This window comes from Varroa destructor, unplaced genomic scaffold, assembly GCF_002443255.2.
Source record: "Varroa destructor unplaced genomic scaffold, Vdes_3.0 BEIS01000002.1, whole genome shotgun sequence".
In the NCBI taxonomy this organism is placed as follows: Eukaryota; Metazoa; Arthropoda; class Arachnida; order Mesostigmata; family Varroidae; genus Varroa; species Varroa destructor.
Window position 1 is genome coordinate 55,370,671 of NW_019211455.1, and position 27,950 is coordinate 55,398,620.

The window sequence follows — 27,950 nt, forward strand, 5'->3', positions numbered from 1 at the left end:
CACACAGCATGGACAAAAATGATTTTACAATTAATACATACGATTGTCATTATGGCAACGGTAACGATCATACAGATCAGAAACTGATGCGGGATACGCTAGAAAGCATCGAACAATTGCACTCTTTACTAGAATCCTGTTAATTGTATACGCCATTCTGATTTACAAGATTTTGCCGCCTGATCTCATCAGAAGCGTTAACTGTGAGCAGCGACTGGCATAAACGTTTACTCTTTGCATCATATTTGTTCTTCTTTGTGTAACTATAATCAAAAGGCTATAAGATATGGTTAGGCTATTAACGCTAAGGACAGACATAGGGTATAACTTTAGCACAAATCATCTGTTCCTGGGTCCATTTATTTAAAACTAGTCAAGGCAGTGCCTTTCATCAGTAGTCTTTTCATCACAAAGACAGAATTGGCAAGGAATATAACGGCTAATATTAACTGTACGCGCACAGATGCGGTTAGCTGCAGGAACCTGAAATCTAACTTCAGATATTTAATGTCCTCCACTTCACCTTCTTTAAATGGTCCATCCAAAATTGATTTTAAAATGACCGCTTACACTCTTACTAATCGTAGAAAAAAAAAAAGTATGTAATAAACGTACAAGACAATATCAATTATATATATGAAGTTCTGATGCGAGGTTAACGTACTTCAATTGTGAAGTCGACCCTCAACACGGAAAGCCAGGACTAATGACCCCTCTAAGCAAAGCTCAGGGAGCATAATATCTGTTATTTGTATTTACGCCATCACAGAAGGCGGATGATCCCTGAAAATCATCCTTAATAATGGGCCATGAAAGTGAGCCCTATGGTATTTCCACATATATATATATATATATATATATATATATATATATATATATATATATATATATATGTTATCATTATTATTCATCGTCTTCGTCATTAACCCCGTACAGTGGATATCTTAAATAGGAAATTAAGTACTAAAATTGCAACAGCCATTATTTACTGCTTATTATCCTCCGCTAGGAAAAAGAAAATCCAATACCATAATAGATCAATGGCAGAGTGCATTACCGAGTTGGTTGTTCTGCCTCGTCTACTCTACAGGCCGACCAACTGTGTGTACCGCCTAATCACAAACAATATCCACACACAGGCCGCAAGTCCGATGGAAGCGACACCTGAATGCGTCATTTCTCCTACTCGATTTGTCCTTGCTCGCGCACTGGTACACTGGCTCTTTCGAACCACTTCTCGTTCTGACCCCTTCGAAATATCCGCAATCTCCTATTACGTTTATTTCCACACTCATTCTTGGCTGAAGCTATTTCCGGAGCTTTTCCTTCCCTGCACCTACCAACCTCGATCCTGATATCGGCTATACTGCGTCTTTGGTGGGCGCTATCGACGACCATGTTGATGAAATTCATCCAATCAATCAACCGGTTCTTTACCCATGGTAAATTAATTAAGCACGCAATCTATCAATCAATAAGTCACCTATGATTATTGCATCATTGTCCGTAAGAGGAGGCATCTTGTCAGTTCATTTATATATATATATATATATTTCATCGTTATCCTGATTATAATCACCTTATTATTTTTAGCAACTATCCGTGTGTGTATCCGGCATGCGTACGATGAGTTCACTACGAGTGAGTGGGTGACCCCCATCTGTTTGTTAGCGACATTCGTTTCACATCCATCTCACTTTCTATTGTCCCTTAAAGATTAACCGCGCTTCTGGCATAAATCACAATCATCATCTGATTTGTTAAGTGCGATCTGAATGTTTTGCCTAATCGTTTCATGCGCGGATCCCGATCTTCAGAGCTGATAATTTTATTATTCCATATTATCGCATAATATTGTACCGGTATCTATTTACTTATCATGTATTCTTTGCACGTACTCGGCAAGGGTTTGATTGTAAAACAGACGCTGAACAACCATTGTACACGCTGTTTCTCTAGCTGTTTTATATCTGTATGATCGATGTTTTATTATGATTGCCTGTGTGTATAATGGTATACTTTTAACGTTTTTTTCCGTATGCCTGTTCCGATGAAGTGGTGTGATTGTGTACCTCCGTGGCTTCGGCAAGCTCGTTATAATTATATAGCCATTGTCAGTACGATACTTGTTATCGCTATGAATCTTATTATTACTAGCATTATTATCCTCACAGTCATCATTATCAACATTTACTTATTCTCCTTAGCATCATCATCATCATCATAGTCGTCGATGCTATATTCTTACAATCAGTATCAATGTGTTTTTTTTTTGGGTTTGTGCGCGCCGTCGCTTTCATGTGCGGCCATACGGCATCATCACATGACCAGCGAGGGACGGGCAATCCGGCACGCAAAGCTCGACCGATTGACCAACCCGTCGTGGCCCGGAACAATGACGAGCCGCGGCGGTCGTCAGCGTAACCACGCCCAGAGATAACATGGGTCGAAAGAACTACCTATCGTTATCCTCGTCATTACCACCATCGTCATCATATTCGGTTACTCTTATTGGTTGCTCTTGTCGTATCTACAGCAAACAACAGGGTAGTATAATTATTACGGCATCGATAGCAATATTGTAATCATACAATTTTTTGTGTTCTATCGTACCCGGTCCTCTTCTATTGTATCTAGTTTTTGTGTGTCTGCATCTATTTGTTTGTTTTCTTCTAATTTTCTTTTAGGTGTCTGTCTGTGTGCACGTATGTATGTATGTATGTATGTAGCCGTCTGTACGTACGAAATGTCCATCTCTCGAATTATACAATAGTTATATAATATTAATCAGCATTGTTGTTGCAATGATTGATCATTATTGAAATCATTAAGAATTACTGATCTGATACTTAGATATAATAGTAGTAGTAATATATTTATTATTACGAGAGCGTTGTCGTCGTACGTTTCTTTTCGTCAATCATAGATCGTATATAATCCTCTATCGTTAATTGTGCCGATAGTACGCTTATTAGTCATCACCATTATGATCTCGAATGCCATTGTATATTTGACGCAAAAAAAGGTCACTCGTCGTCAACTGTTCATGATCGTGTTCGCTATATGTCCTATATAATATCAATATAGTTTTATTAATTTGCCCGCACCTCATAGTTTCGGCTAGCTGAAAATACGAAACAAACTCTAGTAGGTAGAGTAGATTAAGGGACCTGGACCAGTAAATGTCCCGTTGAAACAGCAAAAAAGGCGAATCTATGGTAGTGCAGACAGGCAGGCAGGCAGGCAGGTAGGTAGGCAGACAGGCAGGCAGGCAGGCAGGCAGGTCGGTCGGTCTCTGATGAGAACCGGCGAAGCCTGATAGTGCGTAGATTGTTCGCGGTGTATCGAGGAATTAAGAACAGATGGGGCATGTCAATAGTCGTAATATCGTTAGATGTGGACAACAGCAAATACAGGAAGTAATTCAGAGTATCCCATAATATTGCGCTGTGTAAAATTTGTCTATTTAAAGGTTTCTAGCAGGGCTCAGTGGTAGCAAAGTAATAAAGTCGAATCAACAAAAACATGACCACCCCACGGGGGCGTTAAGATGCTGGTTAAAATTCGTAAAAACAATTCATCGAGCATGATTAACGGCAGAAACAATACACGCCCTCTATTCGTTTTATTGCGTTGTGGATCAAAAGCTTGCGCAACAGCTTGTAACTAACGTATACCTCAAAGGGCATATACATGCATGAAACAAAAAATAGTACAGGTACTCAGCCCATATCCTCTAGCCCCTCGACAAAACACAGTTAAAAAAATATGGAGCACGCAAAACGGAAGATGTCGTTGAGAACTCCACATGACATTATCTGGGGTAGCTTGGCGAAATTGACGAACCAAGTGTTCCTGGCCCAAACCGAAGGAAAAGAAGCTTGCGCAAGACCCAATCCAGGCATTCCCATGATAGTGATGTGGTTTAAAAAATACACCCCACAGAATTAAGCAAAGGCACCGCGACGCTTTTCTTTAGATAGGTACAATTATCAGTTGATTATTATTACCTCGTTAATGCTTCATAGCGTCCATTTGTATATGTACGTATGCCCATCTCAAGTGTTCAACAAGTGTAGATTTTGGCCATTGTATTGATTCTCGCTCGACCGCTGTATTCCTTATGATTTGTTCTATTTTTCATCTTTCACTCGGTCTCTCCGACTTTGCCTTTTACTAGATAGCAACGCTTGGCTTACGCATATACAGACAAACATTGTTTCTTGCAATTCGGAGTCAGTAGTCAATTTTCCGAGAACCATTAACAAAAGCAACAATACCACACAACAAGGGCTTTTAGCTCATCGAACAACAGCTGGTATACATCAAAAATCATTGTTGCACTCCAATGAAAAAGGAATAAGCTTATCTCTCTCTATGTGGTACGTAATCGAATATATTAGAAGGTCGACATTATTAAGGACAAGGGGGGGCCGAATTTTGGAAAATAGAACTTATCTTTAATCGAATTACCTCCAGTCGGAGTTTCGGTTCTATCCAGGCCGCGCGGTGTCGATGGCGTACTGCCACGAGAGGATCATCGTTTCGATTGGTTATTTTTTCTCTCGTACAAATAACTATAATAAGAATGATGTCTAATATTCTCAAGAGCCACAAGGAAATGATAGTATCCATACACTTATGTCATGGTTGCCATTATTACTGTTAGATATTAATGGTATAGAGTAACTAAGAGTTAAAGCAATAATAATATAATATATAACGTCAATAAATACATAATCATCTGCTATTATCGTCATGAATACATAGTTAATTAATGATCATAATGGCTGATCACTAATTATATAATTATTGTGTACTTAAGACCTCGACCATGATTCGTGTCATCTTCACATTATACTAATAATCATTATCATGTTATTATTAATCATCGTCATCATCGTCATCATCATCATCATCATCATCATCATCATCATCGTCACATCGGTCATCCACAATCAAGCACTCAGTCAATCAATCAATCAATCAATCAACAATATTTCTATTATCGTCATATAGTATTGTATCTCCAGTGTGTCATCCGCATCAATATATGTGTGTACTTCATTATCCATATCTCATCATCGGCAGAATTTCCATTATAATTATTATTATTATGTAAGAACTGTTATATGCAGCATGTATGTCACGAGCTCATCGAGCTCCGTCCAGTTCGGACTGCAATCACTGCGGTTGCCGCATTGCCTATCGTGCACCGGTCCGTATGAGACCAAGCGATGCGGAGACCTTCCCTTTTGGCTTCGATAGCCATTGCTTTGGAGAACTGTTAGGTGACGGCTATTTGTCGCCCGTAACAATAGATGGTATTGAATTTGAGACGGGAAATGGGTAGGATGCTGAAAACGCTTTGATCCTCGAACAGAAGATAGACTTTCTACGATTCTTATTACTGTCGAATTTCCTGGACGTGTGCCTCGGGGGTGTGCGCAGCTAAGCTCCGACGTTTAGCAACGATTCGAACACGCAGCACGTGTCAACAAGACTAAAAACATCTCGGACACGCCCTAGACGTCCTTTGCGATTTCGAGTCGCTTTCTTATACTTTTCTCTTTTTTAACACACCACCCTTTAAATACTGAATGCACCGAGATGAACCTGCTAGACAAACCGGATTCGCTTATGATGCCAAGTGACCTCGCTCGAGAAGTTCAGTAACTTATGCAACTTCCAGAGCCGCGACAGGCAAGGGTGTATATTGATAGATATGTTATCTGCTTAAAGGGGAAATTCAAGTTCAGCCGATATATAGCGGCCCATAAAAACTATGTACGCGTTACGATCACCATCATTATTGTTCATTTTTGCATCTGCACGAACATTTGTACCAATGGGAGCATATACGATTTTTAGCGAACGTAGTTGAGGATGTAGCAGAAATTTGTAGATGTACTCCTGCTTGTCGATGACCGTAACGACCGAACTATTTTTTATTTCTAAATAGCCTCCCTGTATCTTACCGTCTCGCTTGCTGTTCCTGACTTTGTTTTCTTAGTTTACTGAGGGGAGGAATTGCCTGTTCGTATTAAGGTAGAGGAATATTGAAGGAGTGCGAAAAAGTCCATAATTTTGTCCCGATAACTTACCTACGAGCTTCGTTAATTGTTTCGTGTTGCCCCGTTGCCTTCTTATGATATGTGCTGAGGCGCACTGGTACTACTATTACCCCAATGATTCGACTTTTAGTTTTTTCCTCCATAAATTATCGCTTTCTATTTTTCGGATACCGTCATCTACCTCGTCAGCGTCGCTCACGCTACGCTTTATAGTTGCTCATGATTTCTTATTGTTGATAGACACTCAGGTGTGGTCTGTTTAATCGCTTAATGATCTAATTGAATGCGTCCGTTCATTTCGCAAGGAAATGTCCAAAGGAAGATCTTCTTTGCGTAGCGAGAAATTATCTAATATTGTCATAGGGATACTATAGTATGAGTAATAGAAGTATTAGTTAAGTAACTCATTTATCATCCTAGATTCTATCATCAGCGTTATTATTATTATTGGCGTACATTTTGTTGGGGAGGGAGACCCGAGCCCTGCGGGACTTGAATGTTCGGTTTGTGTTTAAATATGTCCTGTAGTTTCGTCAACGTAATTCAGCGATCTCAGTACGGATATATCGGTGTAGCCGTTCGCTTGGACTATTTCGTCTGCAATTTTCGTCAATGATTCTTTCACCACCTTTTGTTGTTGCTGCTGCGGCATACAGTGGGGCCCGGGTATCCTGAGCGGTTGACTCAGTGGCAGTTTATCGCTGACGTCTAATTCTGACTTAACTTTCCTTCTGTTCCATACCCGCCAACCTCCAATTTCGTCCTCACGGCGCTCTTCAGCGTCCCTCAGCAATCCCTCCTTTACTTCTCTACCATCATCATCATCATCATTGTTCACCTGTTTCGTCACCGCAAAATAATCATTCCTCCTTCCCGCGCGCCTCACTAGAAGCACATATGATCCGGTATTTTTCAGCTTCTGGTCAGTTTCAGGCCAAGTGCATGGCCGTACCGGAGCGTCTATCGTTCAGAAGTGACGGACCCTTCGTTTTCAGGGTTCGAGCGGACGACGACTTGCTAGCGTGGCATGGAGAACCTAGTCAGCGAATCTGGTACAAGCCTTCTTCCATTTGCATTGCGTGCACCACTGGTCACGGTTCTCCATGCCGTACACCTAAAGGTAGAAATTGTTCAACACGGAGTTGGGCAACGAAGCAAATAGGTATTAGTTGGCTGACTGTCGTTGTTATATGGATTGAGGGTCGGATTTGAGAACTGATATAATCAATATTTTATTTTGACAAATTTACACAACTAATAAGATGATTGCTCGATCTCTGCATATTGTCACAGTCCTTGCGCCACATTATGTCATTGGAAAGTAAAATCTATAAGATTATACGTGGTATTAGCAGAAAAGCTATTTTGTTAAACACAATGGATGTCTGAACAGAAATTCGTCCAAGTAGAAAGATATAATCATGACTTTTATTGGAATCCGTTGATCGAACTTAATTAACGGATTAACTACCTTTCGGCATTTCCTACTCTCCGAACGTCCCCGAGAGCGATGTTTCGGACTCAGGTGGATCTTCGTCTGGAGTTTCTTCTGCTGCGTGTGCCTGAACGGTGGGATATTGATCGGCGAAGAGGAAAACTCCTTGCGTTGAAGTTCAGGGTCCTCGTGTGGCGGCCGAGCCATATCTAGGTGTGACAGGGTGGGCGCCGAACTCATGAAGATCGAATTATGAGGGGGCTGAGAAGGCTGCTGGGAGGCGACGGGCGACGGAGGCGATGACGGTCGAGAGGACGCGTCATCCGTCGACTCGCCGCTGAGCGACATATCGTCTTCAAATGAGGTCGCGAGCTCCTCGGGTTCGCCTGCTTCGCCCCCCTCTGGTCCATCGAAGCCGCCAGGATCGCTGCCTTCAACCTCAACCTCGACTTTGATGTAGTACTGCTCCTCATTATCGTTACTCATGGCTTCATTTTGGTCGAGATGGGCAAATCTGATAACAACCCAACGTAGCGGAGACAAATTGAATGTGCAGAAAGTTAAAATTGACACCCGGTAGCCTTTTGCAAAGAAGTCAGAGATGGCGACCAGGAGGTAGCAGGTGGGTAATCAGCTTGCATTTACTAATTTAACGATGTAAGATAAATATAATAGGCTTATCTACTGAGCTGTCTATTAAACTTATTGGCTTATTCATTGGGCGTACGCTAAAAAAAGACACCTAAGGATACGAAAGGGCATAAATATAAATATAAATTATACATGTACTGCATACCTAATAGTCATTAACGGATCCCACCACAGTATATCAGGGAACGATCCAGTCTATTTTACATTAATATAATCATATGTTAATCATTTAACCCTTTTGTTCAAGTTAGGTGACACCGAGTTCTGTTTTGCCTTCAACGGAGGTAGTTCGAGTAAGCTATGAATATTAGATTAGACATTAACATTGCCCTTATCTCTGTCTCTGTACCTATAATATCTTTTTTCCCTTATAATATATAGCAGAAGTGGGCAACTTCCATCAACTAGTGACTTACCTAATGTGTCTAAGAACGGTGTCACAAGCAACAAACTGGACTCCGCACAGGGTGCATCGATACTCGGTTTTTCGAGATTCGCTCATGCGGACCAGACCTAGATCGAAAAAGCCCCCTGTGGCGGACGACAACGATGACGCTGCCGACGGTGCTGCCAGCAGTAGCGAATGCGGATCGAACGATGAGCATCCTGATGACGAGGCTGATGATGCAGAGGACGCAGCCGATGATGGGACATGGCTAGACAGTGATGAGGCGACTGTAGAGATAAGCGAATATATATGTCAAGAAAGTTAAACTTAATTCAGTAACATTTTATGGGTTCTTTACTACGCGTATTTGCGCATCAGTTATAGTATATCGGTTGTTGGCCACGCGCATGGTTTGCCGCAATTAGCAAAACTCTAGATTTACCAAAAGCAAGAGATAGAATGATAACGTTGCGTATGAAATAACGGATACAAGTATATTGGTGGCTAAAGGAAGCTAGTTGATATTCTATTCTCTCAAAGCTCCCTATGAATAAACTCTATCTAAACATCTGGGGAAATTTACATGATCTAGTCAAACGAAAATACGCCTCATTATCCTGCCTTAAAATCTGTCACCAGTATTTAACTAGGTACTACTCTAACCATCGTCATTTTTATTCAGCTGCAGTCAGCAAATGAAAATATCTCCTTTATTTGTAACAAACAGATACGCCCACGCTCAATACGCTGAAGCCCTTCGGTCTCTCTCCTCCCTATGGCTTAACTGCTGTCCGCTCGATCGATCAGCCATTTAGGTCATCATGCGTCGTCAACGTGACCGTAGACTCTGCATGTCTCTAGTTGTATATCTTGTTGTGGGCCCATCTTCACGCGATTCGAACAGCAGGACAAGCGATTAGCGCTATATGTTGCACTTCTGTTCTCAAGCCGCGTACTATATGCATCTATCTGACGATCTATCTGACGACTACCGAAAGACAAGCACAGACTGTGCATTCGGGTCATCGTTCATAGAACCCTATATAGCGCTCATACATAGCTAACGTACGCTCTCAACAGCGAGGACGCGTTCACAATTTTACCAATCGGCTACTTTGCCGCCATCCGTGAAGGCAGATGGCGTGTGAACTATGCATAACGTCGAACCTATTAATACCAGACGAGAAAACGGGCCTCCGCGGCGAACGACTTCACACAAGATCGACTTAGTCTCCGCGGTGATTCGAGATGTGGATTGAAAGCTTGCTTCGTAAATCTGCGTGCTGACTATAATGGAAGGCTGTTGCTCCGTACACCTTCATCTTTTTGTTCACGCGGCCGATTTTTTAAATCATTTACCTTAGACAGGCAGCGTTAATGCCCTTTAAGGTGCTTTTAGGATCGACAGAACGAAATGAAAATCACGGGAGCACGTTATATCATCCTCGCCATCATCGTATCGCGTTTGGTGACAGCGAAGGGTATTGCAAAAATCTACCACTAACGACATTTCGGAATCTGTTTTTCGCTATTATGGCTGTTTAGCCGGTCGAGTTACGAATTGCAGCTCCACTCAGCTCTCATGGATTAACACAATTCTTTTTGTCAGTCAAGACGAATCTCGAACTATAACTTGTGGTTAGCTTCGATTAGGACTGTTAAGTTTGACACTAGTCTAGTCGGCCATCTGGCCTGTGCTCTTACGATGTTTCGGGTTCTGTGTCCGGTATTGCGCGTAATACTTGAAACCGGCGGCCCCTTTCGATACGGAATGGGCTGGGTCTACGTCGCGTTCAAGACCTGTAGCACAACACACGTTACTGCTATGGGAATTATCGAGGCGTTGTTAGGAGCCGGCAAAACACATATCCCGCAAACGTGCTCGTAAAAGCTGTGTGTTTGCCTGAAAAAACCTTGGTCATATATCACGGAAAAGCTCGATTACCAGCGAGACGAAGCCATCGACGGTATGAGCAACGGCAAAAATGGAGACACCCTGACCTCTGAACGAAGCAGCAATCATGCCAACTGGCGCAGCGGCTGTGGCAGTGGCTTCGAACTAGAGTTAATTTGTCCATTCTTCTTCTGTTTTTTACCGTCGGGTGTTCGGACGATGGATTGTAGCTTGCGACACGCGCAAAACCTAAGCGTTTGCAGTGGTTAGTGCTTTACAACTAGAGTGTTGCTTTTAGCAGTCGCAATGGCAGCACAGATTTACCAAAGTGGTGGTGGCAGCGCCGCGTCGCGCAAAAGAATACGCTCAGGTGAAACCAAGCGACTGATAGAGCGACGAACAGACGCGGATCGGGAACGTCTATGCGTACAAATGTCATAGGTGCACTCAGAAGAACGTACACTGTGCCGTACGATACCGAAAAATACCAAAAAAAAAATAGCCTTCATAGATAGACTACTGGAAAGTAATGGAGTGTGACAGCGCCCAACAGATGGCTGGTGCGTCCATATAAAAGTGTAGCGTTTATGCCTAAAATAGAACGAGCGGACGGAACAGGCCTCGAACGTGTACCTTAGAGGCCCTCTCAAGTTTACTGTTTGCTAAAAGGCAATTAATTAGCGCTAAGCTATTTACTTTACTGTTTTTTTACACTGTTTACTTACGGGACTTTGTAATGCGTCGATGTATTTGAATAGATCAAAATGGATCACTTAGGAAATGCTTGAAGATAAATCGGTGTAAATAATTAGTGCACGATGCTACGACTTTATAATTGCGACGAAGGGACACAGCTGCAATCTCATATTGAAGTAAATTTCAGCCTATTGCATAGACTCCTGTTAGAGTTCACGACTAATCTTAGTCTTAGAGTCTAATCTTAGTATCGCATTTAAAGAATGACTGGTGTTAACTCGTCGTCACCTTTCATCAAAGGTGTAGAATAGTAGTTATCATCGTCACAGTCACTGCAGGCCCGTCGCAAATGAAAACTACCTACTTTCTACATAGAGCAACGTTAACAAAATCTACAACATTTAGCATTTTCATCACTTGCCCATGAAGTCATTGCTAAATTCGACATGATCATCACAATCGGTATCCAAGCATCGTTATTGACTTCGGCAAACTTCAGTTATTTTGCCTGCTGCTCGCCGCCGCTGATTTAGAAATATTGTTAGTTACCTCGTTACAAAGGACGGCATTTTCTAAGCTGTCGACGACTATCGGCGGAGTCAACTCTGTCCATTTTTTGATTATAGGGGGATCGTTGTCACCATCCGTCGTGAATATCGTTGCCATCACGAAGCATAACAGCGATAGAAAAATCATCATTGATACTCTAAATCGAAAATTGTTCTACTCGCCTCTTGAGTGGGAGAAAGTTGACGCTGATGCCAGTGATAGGGACGCCCGAAACAACGACTAATACCAAGTTATTATTGTTTATTTATAGCAAAATTTTCTACATCTTTGATTAGATCTTTGTCGGGCTCAATCGATGTTTTAGATACATATTCACTTCCAAGGTGACCTTTCACGCGTTACGACGAGCGGTACAGCAGCCAACCGCAGGAATACGAAGTACCACGCATATGTATATATATATATATATATATATATATATATATATATATATAGATACAGGAGTGTGCAGTTATAGTGTTACAACAGAAAGGCTGTATCGGTAGCCTAACGAAGTAGATTGCCAAACAGTCTAAAACAGTGATTTAGACATTGCCGCCAATCTGCTTTTGTAGCTGCATTTAACTTTTACTATCCGTTTCGTCTAGATATACAGACGACATATCTGTATATGCCTATGACGTACGTACTATTGCGTATCATCTCAAATCATTGTGAGTACGGCGTAGCAAACATTTACAAAAAAGGCATCTCTGCCATAGGCAGCAAAATTGGTAATATATGCAGATTCGAGTATCTATTCCTTATTAGAAATTCCGCCACTCTCGACCTATCGATTGCTTATTTCATCATTCTCAATCTGTTATATATTCCATTTCTGCTCTAGTCCTCTTCTAACTTTTACAGTTTCTGCCCTTTCAATAACAGAAATTGTACCAACGGCGAACGACGACAACAACAAAAACAACGATCATGGCTACGTGGTTACAGGTGATACTAGTAACATCGTATTGATGATATATATATATATATATATATATATAGTAACGTATGATAGGACAGATCCAGAAAATGTGACCGTGGCCGTTCTTCCTCAGCGAAAAGGCCCCTATCGTTTTGGCTTTTCTTTTCGCGAACGGCCGGTGCGATCCCGCGCGCGTTATTGTTACCCGCATGACAACTATAACAACGACAGTTTTGCTATTAAGGACAACCACAGATATATGGAGAAAATATCACTACCGTTTAACATATCCGACACCACTCTCGATTAGCGTATACGCGCGGCATCAGCCAGTAAAGCGGTCGGTTCGAGCGGTCGTAGTCCGAATAAATCGATAGGGATACTGGACAAACGAATCGAACAGGAGCACCTAGCGCCCGTCAGCCGCAGAAAAGCGTCGTCCTTGCTTTTTTTTTGTCATGCTAGGACGACGTCATCCGCGAATGTATAATTCATCATCGTTAGCTCACATCGAAAGTCCATGTTGTCCTGAAACCGAGCCTGTTGTAGAGTATGGTACAAGAATAGACGTATATGCGTCAGGAGAACCCTGTTTATAAAAGTGAGCGCGTTGTTTGTCGCCGCGTGCTGGAGCAGCTGTTACTTATGGCTGCGATTGCTGCTGATACGTCTATGCGAATGGCTCTCGTTGCTTTTAATAGGAAATACAGGGGCGAAATCGGTTGACAACGATGAGGATCGAACGAATCCCGTCGCGCCTATTCGGCCGGACAGAAGATAACGAAAAGAGCAGCTGAAGCCGGAAAATGCATCAACGCTTATAGATGTTCATAGTTTATGGGCAAACACACAGAAACGTTATAGGCAGGCGACGCCTGAAGCACATTACATCTATAATACTACGCTATCGCAAAGTGGGTTGTTTGGGCGGATGGCCCTGGCTGGTGATTATTTCACTAGGCGATTTATTTGCTTGACAGACGGCTTCCTTCCTGATTTGTTCATTAACCATTGTTATAACTAAATAAATAGAGAAACAGGCCGGCAGGCTGGCGGTTGCATTAGTAAGTTAAACAACTGAAGTAGGTGGTTAGACCGATGATATAAGAAACAAGAATAAACTCAAGCTTGTCGTTTGCTAAGTTCCCTCGCGCGTCGTGGCGAAACTTTTGTCGGCTATGTACGGTTAGCTTACTATTAGGGTTTAGTCTATTTATCAGTAGTTAATTAGATAAAATCGAGAACGGTTAATCAGGTAAGGGGGTAACTTTGGCATTATCGCAACTTAGGCACGACAAGGACGAAAAAAAAAAGTTGAGGAGTGCATCGTATCCATTTCCTCAAGAGCAGCTTGCACTTATACGTTTGTATTGTTATGGCAGTCGTTGTAATGTCCTCCCTCTGCAGTGATGGTAATTATAATCACAGTGAGATTTTTCACTGCTGGCAATAGTATTTATTATTTGCCCATCTACGTAGCTACTCGAAAACGCATGTACCTGTAGTAAACATAGTCCTTATTGGGAGTGAGACGAAGCGTCGCGTAAAATTTGCCACAACATACAGAAATCACTTAAGTTTGCTGGCAGTTACCTTAGGAACGACAGATGTACAGCGCCAACACAACTCCGTATAACAATTCGCGTCGCCCATCGAGAGTTACCTACATCGATCAGCTGTCATGACTTGTTGAGGCTGTTGTCTCGAGTTATTGTTGGTGGGACACTTAAGATGTCATTTTTTTGTCGTCGGCAAGACGAGTTGGTCAAATGTAGAAACAGAATATAACCACGGCCTTTTGATCTGTCGTTTTATTGCATCACGAAGAAAGTCCCATGTTACGTGACCATGTTTCCGCGTCTGTCCACGGAAGCTCACCTGGACGTAAATCAATAGCAGCGCCATTACTTTAGCCGAAACAACTACCCAGAAGACAAAGTAGATATTGCAGAAAATGCAATCAGATGTCCTATCTTTGGTGAGATTGCTGAAGAATTTTTTGAAAAACCAGCACGCAATCCTTGTGACTGAATAAACAACGGTATTATGATTGATCAGTAGATAAGTTACTGTATATTGATCTATTGTATTCTAGATAATCGGTAGTCCTTATGTCGATCGTGAGAGATGGTCACGTACCTCAAAGGATGACGAGTATTTTTTACGTTTTCTCCATTTATGCAGTGGCCATGAATAGTTAATACAAATGTGTTTCATTGTTACCAAATGCACGCTATATTACATCCGTCCAGCTGCTATAGTTCGTTCTAAGTTCTATGCAACCAATACGTTCGCGTATAATTTTAGATACCCACGATACCGCGTTAAGTCATTAGCTTATCGCTTCCCTTATAACTCGAAACACGTTTATTAACCGCCAAAAAATACAATTGGAAAAACGCATTGCTAAGCATCATCATCCGATGTATGAATGAAGGATAAGAGCTACACATACGAGGCATGATCCAAATCGGATAACTTCTTTCGAAGCTCAAGTTAGGCTCATCGGTATACGTAAGCGAATAACTCGTATGATCCTTGTCTTAACACTTTTTTCTGTTTTTTTTTTTTTTTTTTTGTTTTTTACAGCAAACCCTATATATATATACTCCTGGTTATCGATTGTCGCTGTCCTACGAAATTCTTGGTTTGTGACAAAACAGATTCTTCTTCTTCCGTTCTTTTTAAACAGGTTTCAACGACTGGAATAGATCCATTTCCTTTCCGCGTTTCCTCTAATAGTAGTTTACTTATTTCCCCTCACCGCTGACGAAAACTATTACCGCTGACGAGTTCTATGGAACACGTAACGACTATCAGTGTAATCAGTAGAAGACGCTGCTGCTATCGTCAAGCGCCAGCGCGGTCCGAGACTCAAACGACTATAGCAAAACAAAGCTCCCCCCCCCCCCCCCCCTACACGTAGAAAAACACTACATGCACACAAATGCTCACATAATGCACATACGTACAAAGTGCACAACTACTCAACAGCGCCAGTGTGTGCGGCGATTGTGACATCGGAACACGAGGGCCTGACCACCGTAGGGTGTCCCATTTACCCACACTTTTTATATAACCGAAGTATAACAGGGCAGTCACAAAAAGCGGCAAGAGCAAATACCTACATATGCGCGCGACTGTAAAGGAACGATGACGTAAATTATACGCTGCTGTTTCTGCTCATGTTATTGCATGGACTATTTCGCGCGTCGGTTGATTGTCGACAACGGGGGAAGCGTTTTCGGCGCGGCGGTCTACCACCCGGCCAGCATAAAGCGCTGAAAATATCAAAATAGAACTGCTGGGTCCTGTGGCCTGAGGACAACTTACTGTTGACTGTGGGCGCGACGCTCCAGTTGAAAGAAGCTGCCGAGCGAAAGACAGAAACAATGACAAACTACAGGGCAGGAAACGTGGCAACAACAACAACAACTCAGCGACAAGTGAGTGGAAATAGACAGTTCAGTAAGAATAAGCTAAGCAAAAGTGTGGCCACGGCGCGAGTACTATCTGAATTGACATTTGTCAACACCGAAAACTTACCGGACGGTAAAAGAAAAAATCGGAACAAGCTTTGATCAAACGAATGATATAGAAAGAGCACTTCATGGGGGACAAAATGGAGCCATATAAAGAAATATATAAAAATTCCCATATAAAGCCATATTATATAAAAATCCCCATATAAAAGCTTTTTTTTTTCAATTCTGTCGTTCTTTTGGTATATTTTTTAGAGAATAACGGAGGAGGGCAAAAGGTTCTAAGCTGATTGGCCAAGGGAGAGAAAAGACAAGACGAAAACTATTACTACTGTTGGAAAGAACAGTTGGCAACAAAAATCCTGATGATCAAAAAAACTGCTACAAAACCATTTCACTTAGCTTTTAGAGAATGAACCAATTTTGTGATGTATTTTCACGAAATCCTTACATTTCTTCTCTGAGTCTCACCATGCACTTAAGCCATCATATGGTATTATCATTATTACTATTATAAGCCATTTATTTTCAGTGTCCTGTACCGTCAAATCGGTACCAAGTTTTGGTGTTACTGTTGGATCCGTACTAGGTATTTTTGTTCTTTTGTTTTTCCTATCGTACACGAACGACCCATTATATCCGCTATGACGTCAACGGATCGCGGCCACTGCTCCCCAGGCGTATCGTGCCGTTCGGCGGTAGCTTCTACTCGGAAAGTGTGCACTCCACACTCTTCGAAACTTCCTTAGCTACCAACCAGTAGTAGTATATAGAGTATGCGATCTGCCGATTTGGTTGCCGCTAACCAATTTATGCGCTATGTTATTTCTACGTATCTAGATGTGTGCTTGTTTCATACATTCTACCGAAGATAAAAGGTGCCGACCGCCACAAGGAAGCAGTATCCCAAGGTCCTAGAACGTCACCAGTTCTAGCGGTTCTTTCCAGAATAGCCTATTTTGGCCTAATTTTTTTTCCTTCCATGTCATAATTTTTCCTTGCCTGTAGTTGATGCATCGCCTTTACTCTACTCGCTCTATTTTGTTTCTCGTTTCTCGAACAGCCGTCTCCCGAAATCACCCCGCTGTTGCTTGTGTTAGCTCATTTGTACAGTTAGGCGATCGAAAAGGATTTGACTATTTGTAGCGTACTGGTTGGCCTTCATGACTAGAAACAGTAATCGAAACCGTAACAGCGTTTTCTCAAATCGCCATCGCGTACGAACACACAATATGAAAAGCATACTAGTCGGCGTGTTTCTGTTGTCAAGCGCCCGTTTCTGCAGCCAATTACATACACCCTATCTATTACCCGAGAACAATGATGAGAAACGCTTAATATCTTTGGTGCGAAAATAGATGGCTTTTTGGCGTGTGCGACGCTTCCATGATGCCAGCTTTTGTCCCGATCATTTCAACATTTTCGGCTTTTCCTACAAAATTTTCTGGAAGCATATTATTTCTAAGCCAAGAAGAACAAACTGAGATAGGTTCTGCCGAACCTGGTGAGAACACAGCGGTAGATATGAATTATAGCGCGTTTACGTAGGAATCGTGTCTAGTGCAGAAACGTCTTTTCCTTTTGTCACCAGCTGTCCTGTACTTCAACTATGAGACAATCGGATACACCAACGCGTATTTCTACACATCGATAAATTGATATCACTATGGTAAAACAATAGTAGCGCATGCTCGCCACGTTGTCGTCTACAAACTATCATTGCAAGAGTACTTTCTTAATCAGATGTCGGTGATCGAAGGCCCATCTACTACGAGGTGGCTCTCAAAGGGAGTTTTAAATTCGACCTGAAGCAGATTTTGCTATTGCCATCTTTATAATTAATGGCCTGTGATTGCAGGTGAGAAGGAAACGCTACCCAAAGTGGCTATACAAATGTAGGTGCAACAAAATGGAGGATGAACTGTGTTTGAATTAACGCTCCGTAGCGTCATAGACTTTGGCTGAATTTACGACGACTTAACACGAAAGTGCAATTGTCTTTCGGTGGCAGCTGACTGATATTAGGTGATCGTCTGAATGAAGCTTAATCCACGCAAAAGTTTCGACGAATCCGATACTACTCGGGACCTCGAGGGTCGATCGAAGGCATTGTCCGGAGGGATTTCGGTTATGGACGGTATTCAGGATGCATGCGATCAAAGGAAGAAGGTTTTGACTCTTCACTGCATGAATTGCTGTGGTCACACCTATGAAAAACCTATCAGCCATCGTCGACTAGTATACATTTCTAGCAGCAGGATTAAGGTTAGTTCGCGAGCAAAGAGAAACGCTCAGTAACGAATCTTTCAAGGGAATCTACGACGAAAACATACATAGATCAAAATTAGACTGAATCGGCGTGTGGATGTGTCTATGAGTATAATCAAATCAAACAATAATGAAGGCAACATTTAAACTACAAGATGCAAGACACTTCATAGCAAAGCAAATTTGATCGCGTTCACACCGTTATAATGAATTAGTTCATGAACCCTCATATAATTTTCTACGTAAAGACTTTGAAACTTACGTCAAACTTATCGTTTTCTTTTTCAAACACACTTCGAGGCACCGATTTGTTCAACGCTTCTGCGCTCAAAGCCTTGTTCCCCCTAGCACCAAGAGCGTTTTTGAATCCTTGTTAACCTTGCCATTTTATCTGGTACTCTTCCATGCAGCTTAACGTCAGGCTTTGCTAACGAGGTACAACGGTCGTTGTGCGTTAATCATTGCTCGTCCTCATCTAGATATAATTATAATAATCCTTCGATATGAATACCTAGTTACTATGCCCACCTCTTTGCTTACTCGACCTTTGTCTTTACTTAGAAATAGCCGCGAATATCGTTAGCGTTTCATTACTGCATTCAGCTCCCGCTTTTTCGTTGCCACCATGTAAAGTATCGTACTCGTTTGCCCTTATGTTCTGTTTTCGTTATGCTCATGCCCTCTTCCAACTCTTCACGCCTGTATTCGCTGTACCAGCGCAGCAAGGGAGAAATGCGCCAGGTCGGATTGACTTGTTGAGATGGGCATGTTTGATGTGTACATAGACATCGTTACATATATTGACCAGCAGGTGTGTAGACGACATACATTTTGTTTATATTTCTAAGTCTGTTGGCTAGCAGCGAGGTTGCTATTGCGACCATCGTTGTTACTATGACCATCAGTTTGGACGCAATGGGGTCTCTCTTCCCTTTCCTTCCATGTTTTTTGCCCTTCTATTCCTCTTCCTCTCTGAGAATTATGCCATCGAGACCTACGAACCGCAACGTTTCTTGTTCATAGAACCGCAGACAGGCAGTCCAAGGTGGACAAGGAGGGGCGAGGGGGGGGGGAAGCGGAGCACATGCACATACAGAGATGCAGCCATCTCCATACGAGTGCTCACGTGCAGACGTACTGCTAGCCGTTGCCAAGAAGCTGTCACATAAAGAACATCGGCAACGGCAGTAGCTGCTGCGTAGCATCCGATATCGTTGCACCGATCGGATATCATCGCAAACACTATCGTTTACACCCTACTATTTTGCCAGTGCGGCCCTGTCGATTTGCGTATTCAATGGACTCGCTTCATTCCTGCCTACCTAGGTGACTGGCTAACCCGCTGAAATTGGTAGTTGTCCTTACTGATACGGTTTCGGACAAACCTTAATTTCAGCAGCCTTCACTCGTACTCTCCGCAATTTAATCTGCGGCTTACGAATGCTTTGTTGATTGATGTTAGAGCACGTAGATTGTTTTTATTGACTTCATAGAGTTAGTTAATGGGTGAAATTATGCCAGTCGCAATTGCAGGAGTGTTGAAGTGCATCAGGACCGATTTGAAGGAAACCCCAACTCTGTCTACTGTACTGTGGCCGATCACAACAACGGTAGTATCACTAATAATACTTTGAACGTTTTACGGCTTAGGTCCGGCGCAGCGGCGTTCCATCAGACGGCTGGCTTTCAGCACGAAGCAAAAGATCGCACTGCCGGATCAATCGTTGGTCGACAAAATACTGTTACTAATAGATGTTGTTATTCAAAGGTGAGAAAAAGCCTCACGAAGTTTTCTACCGGGGCAATTCTGTTATAGAATATGTTAAGTAGTTTTTAACCGTAAAAATAGAATGAAGTTTTACTAGTTGTTATTAACAAGTAGAAAAGGAAATTAATTTTCAGAAATGTACATTGCTTAGTTCATCAGCCGGAATAGATTTGTCATCGATGCATGTGCAAGCGTCCCCTTACCATTGTCCTAAAGGGTAAAAAGATAAAATTGAACGATTTCAACACACTTACTTGTCCTGACACGGCCACAGACACTGGATCTACGGTCATCCATCTGTCTGGCAAAAGCTACCGATGATCTGCTTTTTTTTTTATTTTTGAATATACGACCATAGTTTCTATTTAGATCTTATTTGCAATTTTCTCTCTCATCTATGAACTCGCTAGAAATGTAATCCAGCTTTTAGCATCCCTTAGTATATTATTTTTATTGTGGTCGCAGCGAGGTCCCAGCATTGACCAGTTGCATGATTGTCCATGTTACGCGGAGGTGTTCATCTATAAATCCACTATATGGGTATTCCGCCTTGGCCCGGTTCAGCCTTGTTGATGCTCTACGCCGTAAGAGGCGCATGCCGGTAGGCATAATTATGCGGGACAAAGCAATATAGGAAAGAAGGGTTCTGCTTGCATATGATGAATGACAAACATATAAACATCATGTTACGAAATGTGTTGAACATGTTACGAAAAGTAGAAACCAATGGAGAGGACCTCCTCCCGCAAGAATCGACACCTTCTGTTGATCACTTTCTTATCTCTCACTTATTCCCTAAATTGGAGGAAAGGTCGAAGGCTACACGTCGCCGAACTCTTTCGTCGACGGTGATCATCGCAGCGGGGCCTTAAAAGCTCTTACCGATATCTCCTTAAAAATCAGTCCTTCCTTGCAACGAACCCGAATCAACGAAGGCGGCAAAGATAACAAACTTGAACTGGGCGACACAATGGTGAAGTACTAAGCAGCTCGGTTATTCCATATCGATTTCCATTTTCTGCCCGGTTTGATTATTATACGCGCGAAAATACAGCCACCCCTTCCCTCAAGGGGCCGTACAAACGTTCATTTATTTATCTTACGCTACGACCTTGCCCCGTCAGTCTCGGTGGCTATAAGTTGCACTGTCTCTGTACGGGGGGTGGATCTACGTATATGCTAAACTATATGCAATAACAATAATACAGCGTTTGATTTCTTTTATTCACACAAAGACCATATATCTCTCTATCTGCCAAATGGATCCGAACAGGCAGCCAGCTCGTTTGTTGCTACGTGTGCAGGCCGCCGTTTTCTTGCTCTGGCGAGATTTTCAGGGCCATATAGAATAATACAGAGGCCTTGATTTAAGCAAACATTCATTGGCCCGCGTTCTCTACGCACTCTGCAGTGTTAAGGTCCTCAATGACTGTGCTGTTATTATAATGGGAAGGCGCGTCTTGGTTTGGCCGTTTCTCTACGTAGGCTTCTTACCTTTGCTAAATCTCATGAATAGCAAAAAGAGGTCTTACGGAACCGCCGAGATGACCAGAAGCACGTCAAACCAGTATAAAGCAGACCGGCACACGTACTACAATCACGTACGCAAAGAGAACGGAGGCTATCTCAGTACTAGCAGGTGAAGTTACTTCCGCTTCGGGGGGGGGGGGGGGGAAACCTCATCTGCTCTTTCCCATATGCAGTTAGAAACAAAAAAGCTGGCCAAGTGAAAGCTGTCGGGCAGGAGGCAGTTGTCAAAATCATTTAGGTTCAACGTATCTACGTACTTCGAGCCAGAGGTCGGTACGTCACGATTTTGAGGTTACCGTATCTCATACCGCTGCTGTCTATAATTATGCTAATTTTGTCAACTTTATTGTTTACCGTATGTTCGAGCACCGAAATTCCGACGTCAGAGTCCTATCATTTTCATTAAGATTACTTCTCAAATTACCACAAGACTATTTTTAACAGACATCTCTCGATACATGCAATTCCCTGAAGCCCCGTGATGTCGCGTGCTTTCTGACAGCTTCATGACATCGAAGAACGCTTCTATATCTCACCGAAGTGCCGATAACATTATGCATTTCGTTTTTAACACGTATTCCGCGCACGTGAAGCGTGCCTTCGAGCTAGTTCTGTTAGCCCAACGCCTATATATGTATCTTCTTCTAAAAGTAGTAGCGGGACAGATGAGATTTCCGGTAAATGTTCCGCGCTGCCACCGAGGCTAAGCGCTACAAATGCCAGTTATATAGAAGTGTATCACGAGTTTAACTTGACAAAATACAACGATTAAGCATCGCCCGTCCGTCTAATAGTCAGCTCATGCGAACTCCCCTTACAACTACCGATAATGCTATCATTAGCAGCTATATTCTACGTTCCCCATTACGATACTAGCCTTTCATCTGTACAATTTCTATATATACATTTCGTTTCATTATTGCGCACAACTGGTTTTATGTTTAGTGGCATGTTCCGATGTTATTGCACCACACCTTGGCAGTTGGCGTCATTACGGCACTTGGGGTCGCTATGTATTTGCTCTGGCTGAATGCCCAGCGTCTGTTCCACTGTCCTATTTTTCGCGGAATCTGGCGGCGGGTTCGAAGGGAAGACAATAGTCGTTCATCCTTTGGAGAACGGCACAGAGAACATAGGGGGCACATGATGTTCGAGTGCTGATGTCAGGGCATCATCGATAAGATAATGGTAGCGAAAACGAAATGCTGCTAATGAAAACAGAAAATATTTCTGATGTTAGTAGGGTGTGCGTGTGCGTTTTTCCTTAATGCCTGTGCATACAGGCTGCAGGCAACAGAGGAAACGATGGAAACGTTCTGGCGTAATGAGGACGGTATCATCGAAGCTGTCGTTCGTGGAGTGGTTAATTTAACGATGTTTATATATGTTACCGTGCTTGATATAAGTGATGACATGGCACCGCCGAATATGGGTCGCTCTTTACTATGAGGGTAATCATACAGAAAAACGGAAGTATATAATATGTTGATCAAAATCTATACCAAGAAATCGCCGTCAAGTCTAGCATTGCTAATAGAGGTCTTGCGCGTTTATTTAGTGTGAGTAAAAAAAGCAATGCTTGATGCGGTATCTATCTCTCATAAAGTTTTATTTTGTCTAGTCACATACGATCAAACATGATCATTAGCGTTCAAAAGAAAGGAATTATGCCACAGTTAAGCATTTTCTTTGTATCCGACTCGTTGCCAAATCAACGTTTCTTCATCCAGTAACTTAGATCTTTTGCCATGTAGAGCTAAATCTCGTTCCACCGTTTAAAGCAACTTCATCTCATATGATCATCGCTTAGCTTTTCAAACGATAAATTACCCAATTATGACCGACATGGTGTGAAGTCTTCTCAAAATAGGGATGATAAAAACCTGCATTGTGTTGAGAAGAAGGGTATACAGATCATGTCCAGACCTTTAATTTCAACAGCTGTACCCGTATGATTATGCTCGTGTGCTCGGACGGTCTGCTGCTCGAGATTTGTGTAAGTTTTTGCATTTAAGTTATTCGTTGGCGGCGTTTGCGCGGCAGCAGCGTCGCTCGTCCAAGGCTCAGTAAGGTAGATAGACCGGGCACCGGCCAGATTGGGTGAGTATCGCCAGGTAGCTTCAGTCGCACACGTCCCCGCACAGCAAAGGCGCCAGTATTTGGCAAAAACGCATCGTTAATAATCACCACGACGACCAGAGTCGGCTTGGCAGCCGGCATCCAACAATGAAGTGATATAACGTAAGTTATATCTACGCCCCGAATATATAGCCTAGTCAACTTTTTCTGTTCGTGAGAAACGGGGACTGGGGGACTCGGACGATGGTTGAGAGACATCCTCCTGTCAAAGTAATTGCCATTCGACGACTTAAGGCCTATTAGCTCTCTCGACAAAGAGGAGCTGAACGACCGAACGGCTGCACGACCTGTAGCCTAGCATGAATATGCGAGTGCGTGCAAAATATTTAATACAACGATAGCGATGCGACACAGGCAGGTAGCTAGCATAGACAAGACCGGCTAACAGTGACCACTTGATGTCCCGCTGCCGATCGGCAGGCAGGCAAAAAATAAGGAGATGAAAGGCGAAGTGGCTTAGGGAGATCTCTTGGAAACTCGAATCGAGCAAACCGAAATGGAGAACGACCGAATGGTCGTTTTTTGTTCAGTCAACGATTTCAGTCAAAAATGGGTCAACAGGGTTGTTAAGTCTGCTGCCGATGTCTTAGTGAGCGATACCGATTCCACCATTTAGAACATGACTTCAACAGGGCAGCATGAAGATGCGATAGACGCTAACAACACAAATAGGTTATACAAAAGTACCTACACACAAGTTTCGACAGTGTGTACTGACCCGGTATAAGGGAGATGCACGTTAAATACTACGCTAGACTTCTTTTTCTAGAATGGTCATGAGTACGTCTGTCGCATTCGGCAGGACATCAAAACGTTCACATTAATGGTATTACGGCCGCCCGTTTATGCAAGCAGACCAGCGTATATGGTACAATTATTTAATATTGTTTTATATAATACTCTGCGAGAAGAACAAGGCCGACTGCCGATATAGTAGCAATCCGCAGATCTATAGCGAGAGCTTGATTCATCGCTGATCGTTTTAAACGGCGCGCGTCAGTTAGATCCGTTTGGTGGGATTTGTTTGTATTGATGATACCAGCAATGACTAATATATCCATCGATAACAGCGGTGGTAGAGATGTCATTTTGCGTCGCAGTGTACGTAAAATCCGGTTTATAAAAAAATGCTGTAACTTTATTAATTACTCTCGTTTGAAGAATCTAACATCGATGCGTAATGAAGCTTATTCCACACCCATGGGACCATCTACCTCATCTGCAAAAGCGAGCGAGCACATATCTGGTAGAAAATGGATATCAATTAACGTTAAATAGGACTTGTGGCAAAGTAGCCCCATTTCAAAGCAGGGATTTGCGTATATCCCGATGATCCACATAGGCATTATTCCGCACGCAGCAGTTTATGAATGATACAACCACTGAAAGTGGCGACTAAAACAACCTTTGATAATTGTCGTAACTAAAAGAGACAACATTGTCCACGCAGTTTTGACACATAAGAAAAACATGAGTAACTTGCAGCTGGTAACAAACACCAACTTATCAGAACGACAAATATTATAATCGTGTATGTATCCCGGACTACCACTAGCAGATGATTTCCACTTCGGTTCTTTATTGACGTCTCCCATATGTGTATTTTCACAACTCGGCCATCTACCAATTGTCTACTCTATGGGATTGATGAAATTTATTTAAAAATATCGTTTGCCATCTTTGGCCAGAACTTGTCCCGTATTAAACACCAGAAACAGATAGTTAAACAGCTATAGCGGAGTTCGTATAAACATAATAACAGCGTTACTTTTCTTAAACGACGAAAAGTATCGGCACAACATGCCATATCAGCGTACGTGCAGAGATTCATTGAACGACTATGTTTAGGTACAATGTAACCACGTGCTCAATAACCGTCGGCAAACAAAAACCACCATTGTGCGCATCATTAGGTTTCCTTCGATACATTCAGCACGAGTCGCAAAGCTAAACCCTTTCATAGCAGTCTTTTTGTCATCGTATTAGTTCTCGTACTATGAACAAAGCCCCAGGGCCCACCATGCGGGACATCGTCAAATGGCATTAATCTACACTCTATTCGTATTTGTCATAAATTTACCCTATTCTTTCTCGCTGTTTGTCATTTCTATTAATTTCACGTTCTTGAATCAACTGTTAGCAAGTCGTCATAGGATTACAGCGTGCCAGCGATGAACCGCCTATTGATGCGGTCACATAACGCAAAACCACGGTGAGGACCAGCCTGATGGAGAGGTAGTTGAAGTCAATGGAAGAGTAGTGGGAGCAGCAGATAGTCGTGTAGTATCGCATCACAAAATGTGGCAAATTTTGAATGCGAGGACCTAGGCACATGGCTTTCGGCTACCTGTGCCTCACTGATCAAACCAAGCAGCTCTATATAAATATTGATAATGTACCTCCCGCTGGACGATGATTACTCAATTGTCTATAACATTTATACTGTATCGTCGTCGTCGTCCTCACCGCCTCATCGTTATATACACATTATTCGTATCGTAATTGTAAAAACACAACGTTGTTCAAGTAGTTCCACTGGGTTGTGCTTGTCGCAATTGTTGTATATTTGTAAATTTCAAGCAAAGTCCAAAGCCGTTGAATGAATGGAAATTTCATTTCACGGTAATAACCGATGGGCTTTGTAGAAAAGGCCATTGATGCCGGTCGTACAAGCAGTAAAATGAATAATGCAATTGATGCGGTATCAAGTGATGTTAAAGGGTAAGTAGCTCACCGTTCAAGTGTTTAGGTCTTAGAAAATACCGCTCGGATACACTTCTTCGCTTCGGAGGTTTTTACCTAATAGAAAAAAACGTTTTTTCGTGGGCTCAGTCTAGCACTAATAAAAAAAAAAAAGAAAAAAAAACCGATTACATCTTTATTTTTCGGTTAACAATAATTATTACAAGAGTAATGAAACGTTTGCGTCCTCTTTTCATAATAACATTTCTTTACTCTGATATTGTATGGCCTATTCGAATCTCGATCCCGATCATCGAGTCAACTGCCGATCAAACAGTGTGTGAACATGTACCTTCACTCAACAACAGCTGAATCGTATGCTACTGGTAGACAGGACAGGCGCAGCTCAAAAGAATGCAGGCACCCATTCATTCATTTCCGCGACGGACAAAGATTTGCTGGTTTATTTAATTGTAGGTGCCTCGGGCCCAGCCGACATTGACAACACTCGAACAGTGTTATATATTCATCTTCTGCATCCATAGGACAGACGTCGATTTGTAACCAGTTACGTTGATGCGGCCCTGTTGGAGGCGCTGCTTGCGTGTATGCGCACGGTCTAATGGACGGAATAGGCACTTGATCCGGTATAACTGTTTCGTACGTCGACTATGCCAGTTGACGCTTGGCGCGCTGCTGCCTTCGCCGTTATCGTCGCTAGTTTATTCCTAGCTGATTCCCGGTTAGATTCAAGCTTAACCGTTTTTGCAGTAACAGCGACATCCGCACGGGACGGCTGGTCCTTATAAGCATCGAACGGCTTCAGCGACCAGCGGAAGGCCTAAGGACAGCTCAGTATTGCCTTGGCCGTAGCGACTCTTTTCTTGTGTTCACCCCTGTGGCAAATGAGCTTGTGACATGACAAGCTGGTATACTGAGTATGTCCCTCGTGCTACAGTAGCATCAATGCATTTAAGTTGGCTTCCGACGATAGTTGTAATCCCGTTTTACAGACAAACCTTTGTCCTTCTCTCCAGTCACCCCTGCTATGTAAGTGAAGCTTGCGGCGGCTCTGGACAACGAGGTCGCGTTGCTGCAGAACGCAGTTGCCGCGCTCTAACACAAATTCAAGCGATCTTAAGGATAGAACCAAACGACGACTCCAGCAGACAACTAACGACTGGCGGAAACAACAATTAATCAGAGAATAGACCTCGAAATCAAAAGAAATTATAGGTAGAAATCAAGGGCCGTTCATTCAAGTATCTTGTTGGCGCTTTTGCGTACTAATGTTTTTTCTACAGATGTTATAGATACTAAAAGAACGTTGTATTGGACCTCTGACGGATAAGGTAACGAATGTTAGCAGCACACCTATTGATTATCGCCGCCAGCTAGGTGGCGCTGCCGGTAACTGATGTTGCGCATGACAGAACAAGACGATGTGTGTAAAGGGGTGCCGGGGGTGA

General features: G+C 42.6%; 1 protein-coding gene across 4 annotated transcripts in view; it reads right to left on the reverse strand.

Moving 5' to 3' along the window:
• Nucleotides 1-2,849: 2,849 nt before the first annotated feature.
• LOC111245820 (zinc finger protein 395-like) overlaps nucleotides 2,850-27,950 on the reverse strand; it is a 139,529-nt gene continuing 114,428 nt past the window's right edge. For all 4 annotated transcript variants that reach the window (XM_086979803.1, XM_086979805.1, XM_022794664.2 and 1 more), the window contains 3 exons: nucleotides 8,577-8,835; nucleotides 7,546-8,023; nucleotides 2,850-7,188 (listed from right to left, as the gene is read on the reverse strand). In XM_086979803.1, the coding sequence (XP_086835929.1) occupies nucleotides 7,111-7,188; nucleotides 7,546-8,023; nucleotides 8,577-8,835 (815 nt within the window). In that variant the 3' untranslated portion in view covers nucleotides 2,850-7,110. The remainder of the gene's footprint in view (nucleotides 7,189-7,545; nucleotides 8,024-8,576; nucleotides 8,836-27,950) is intronic.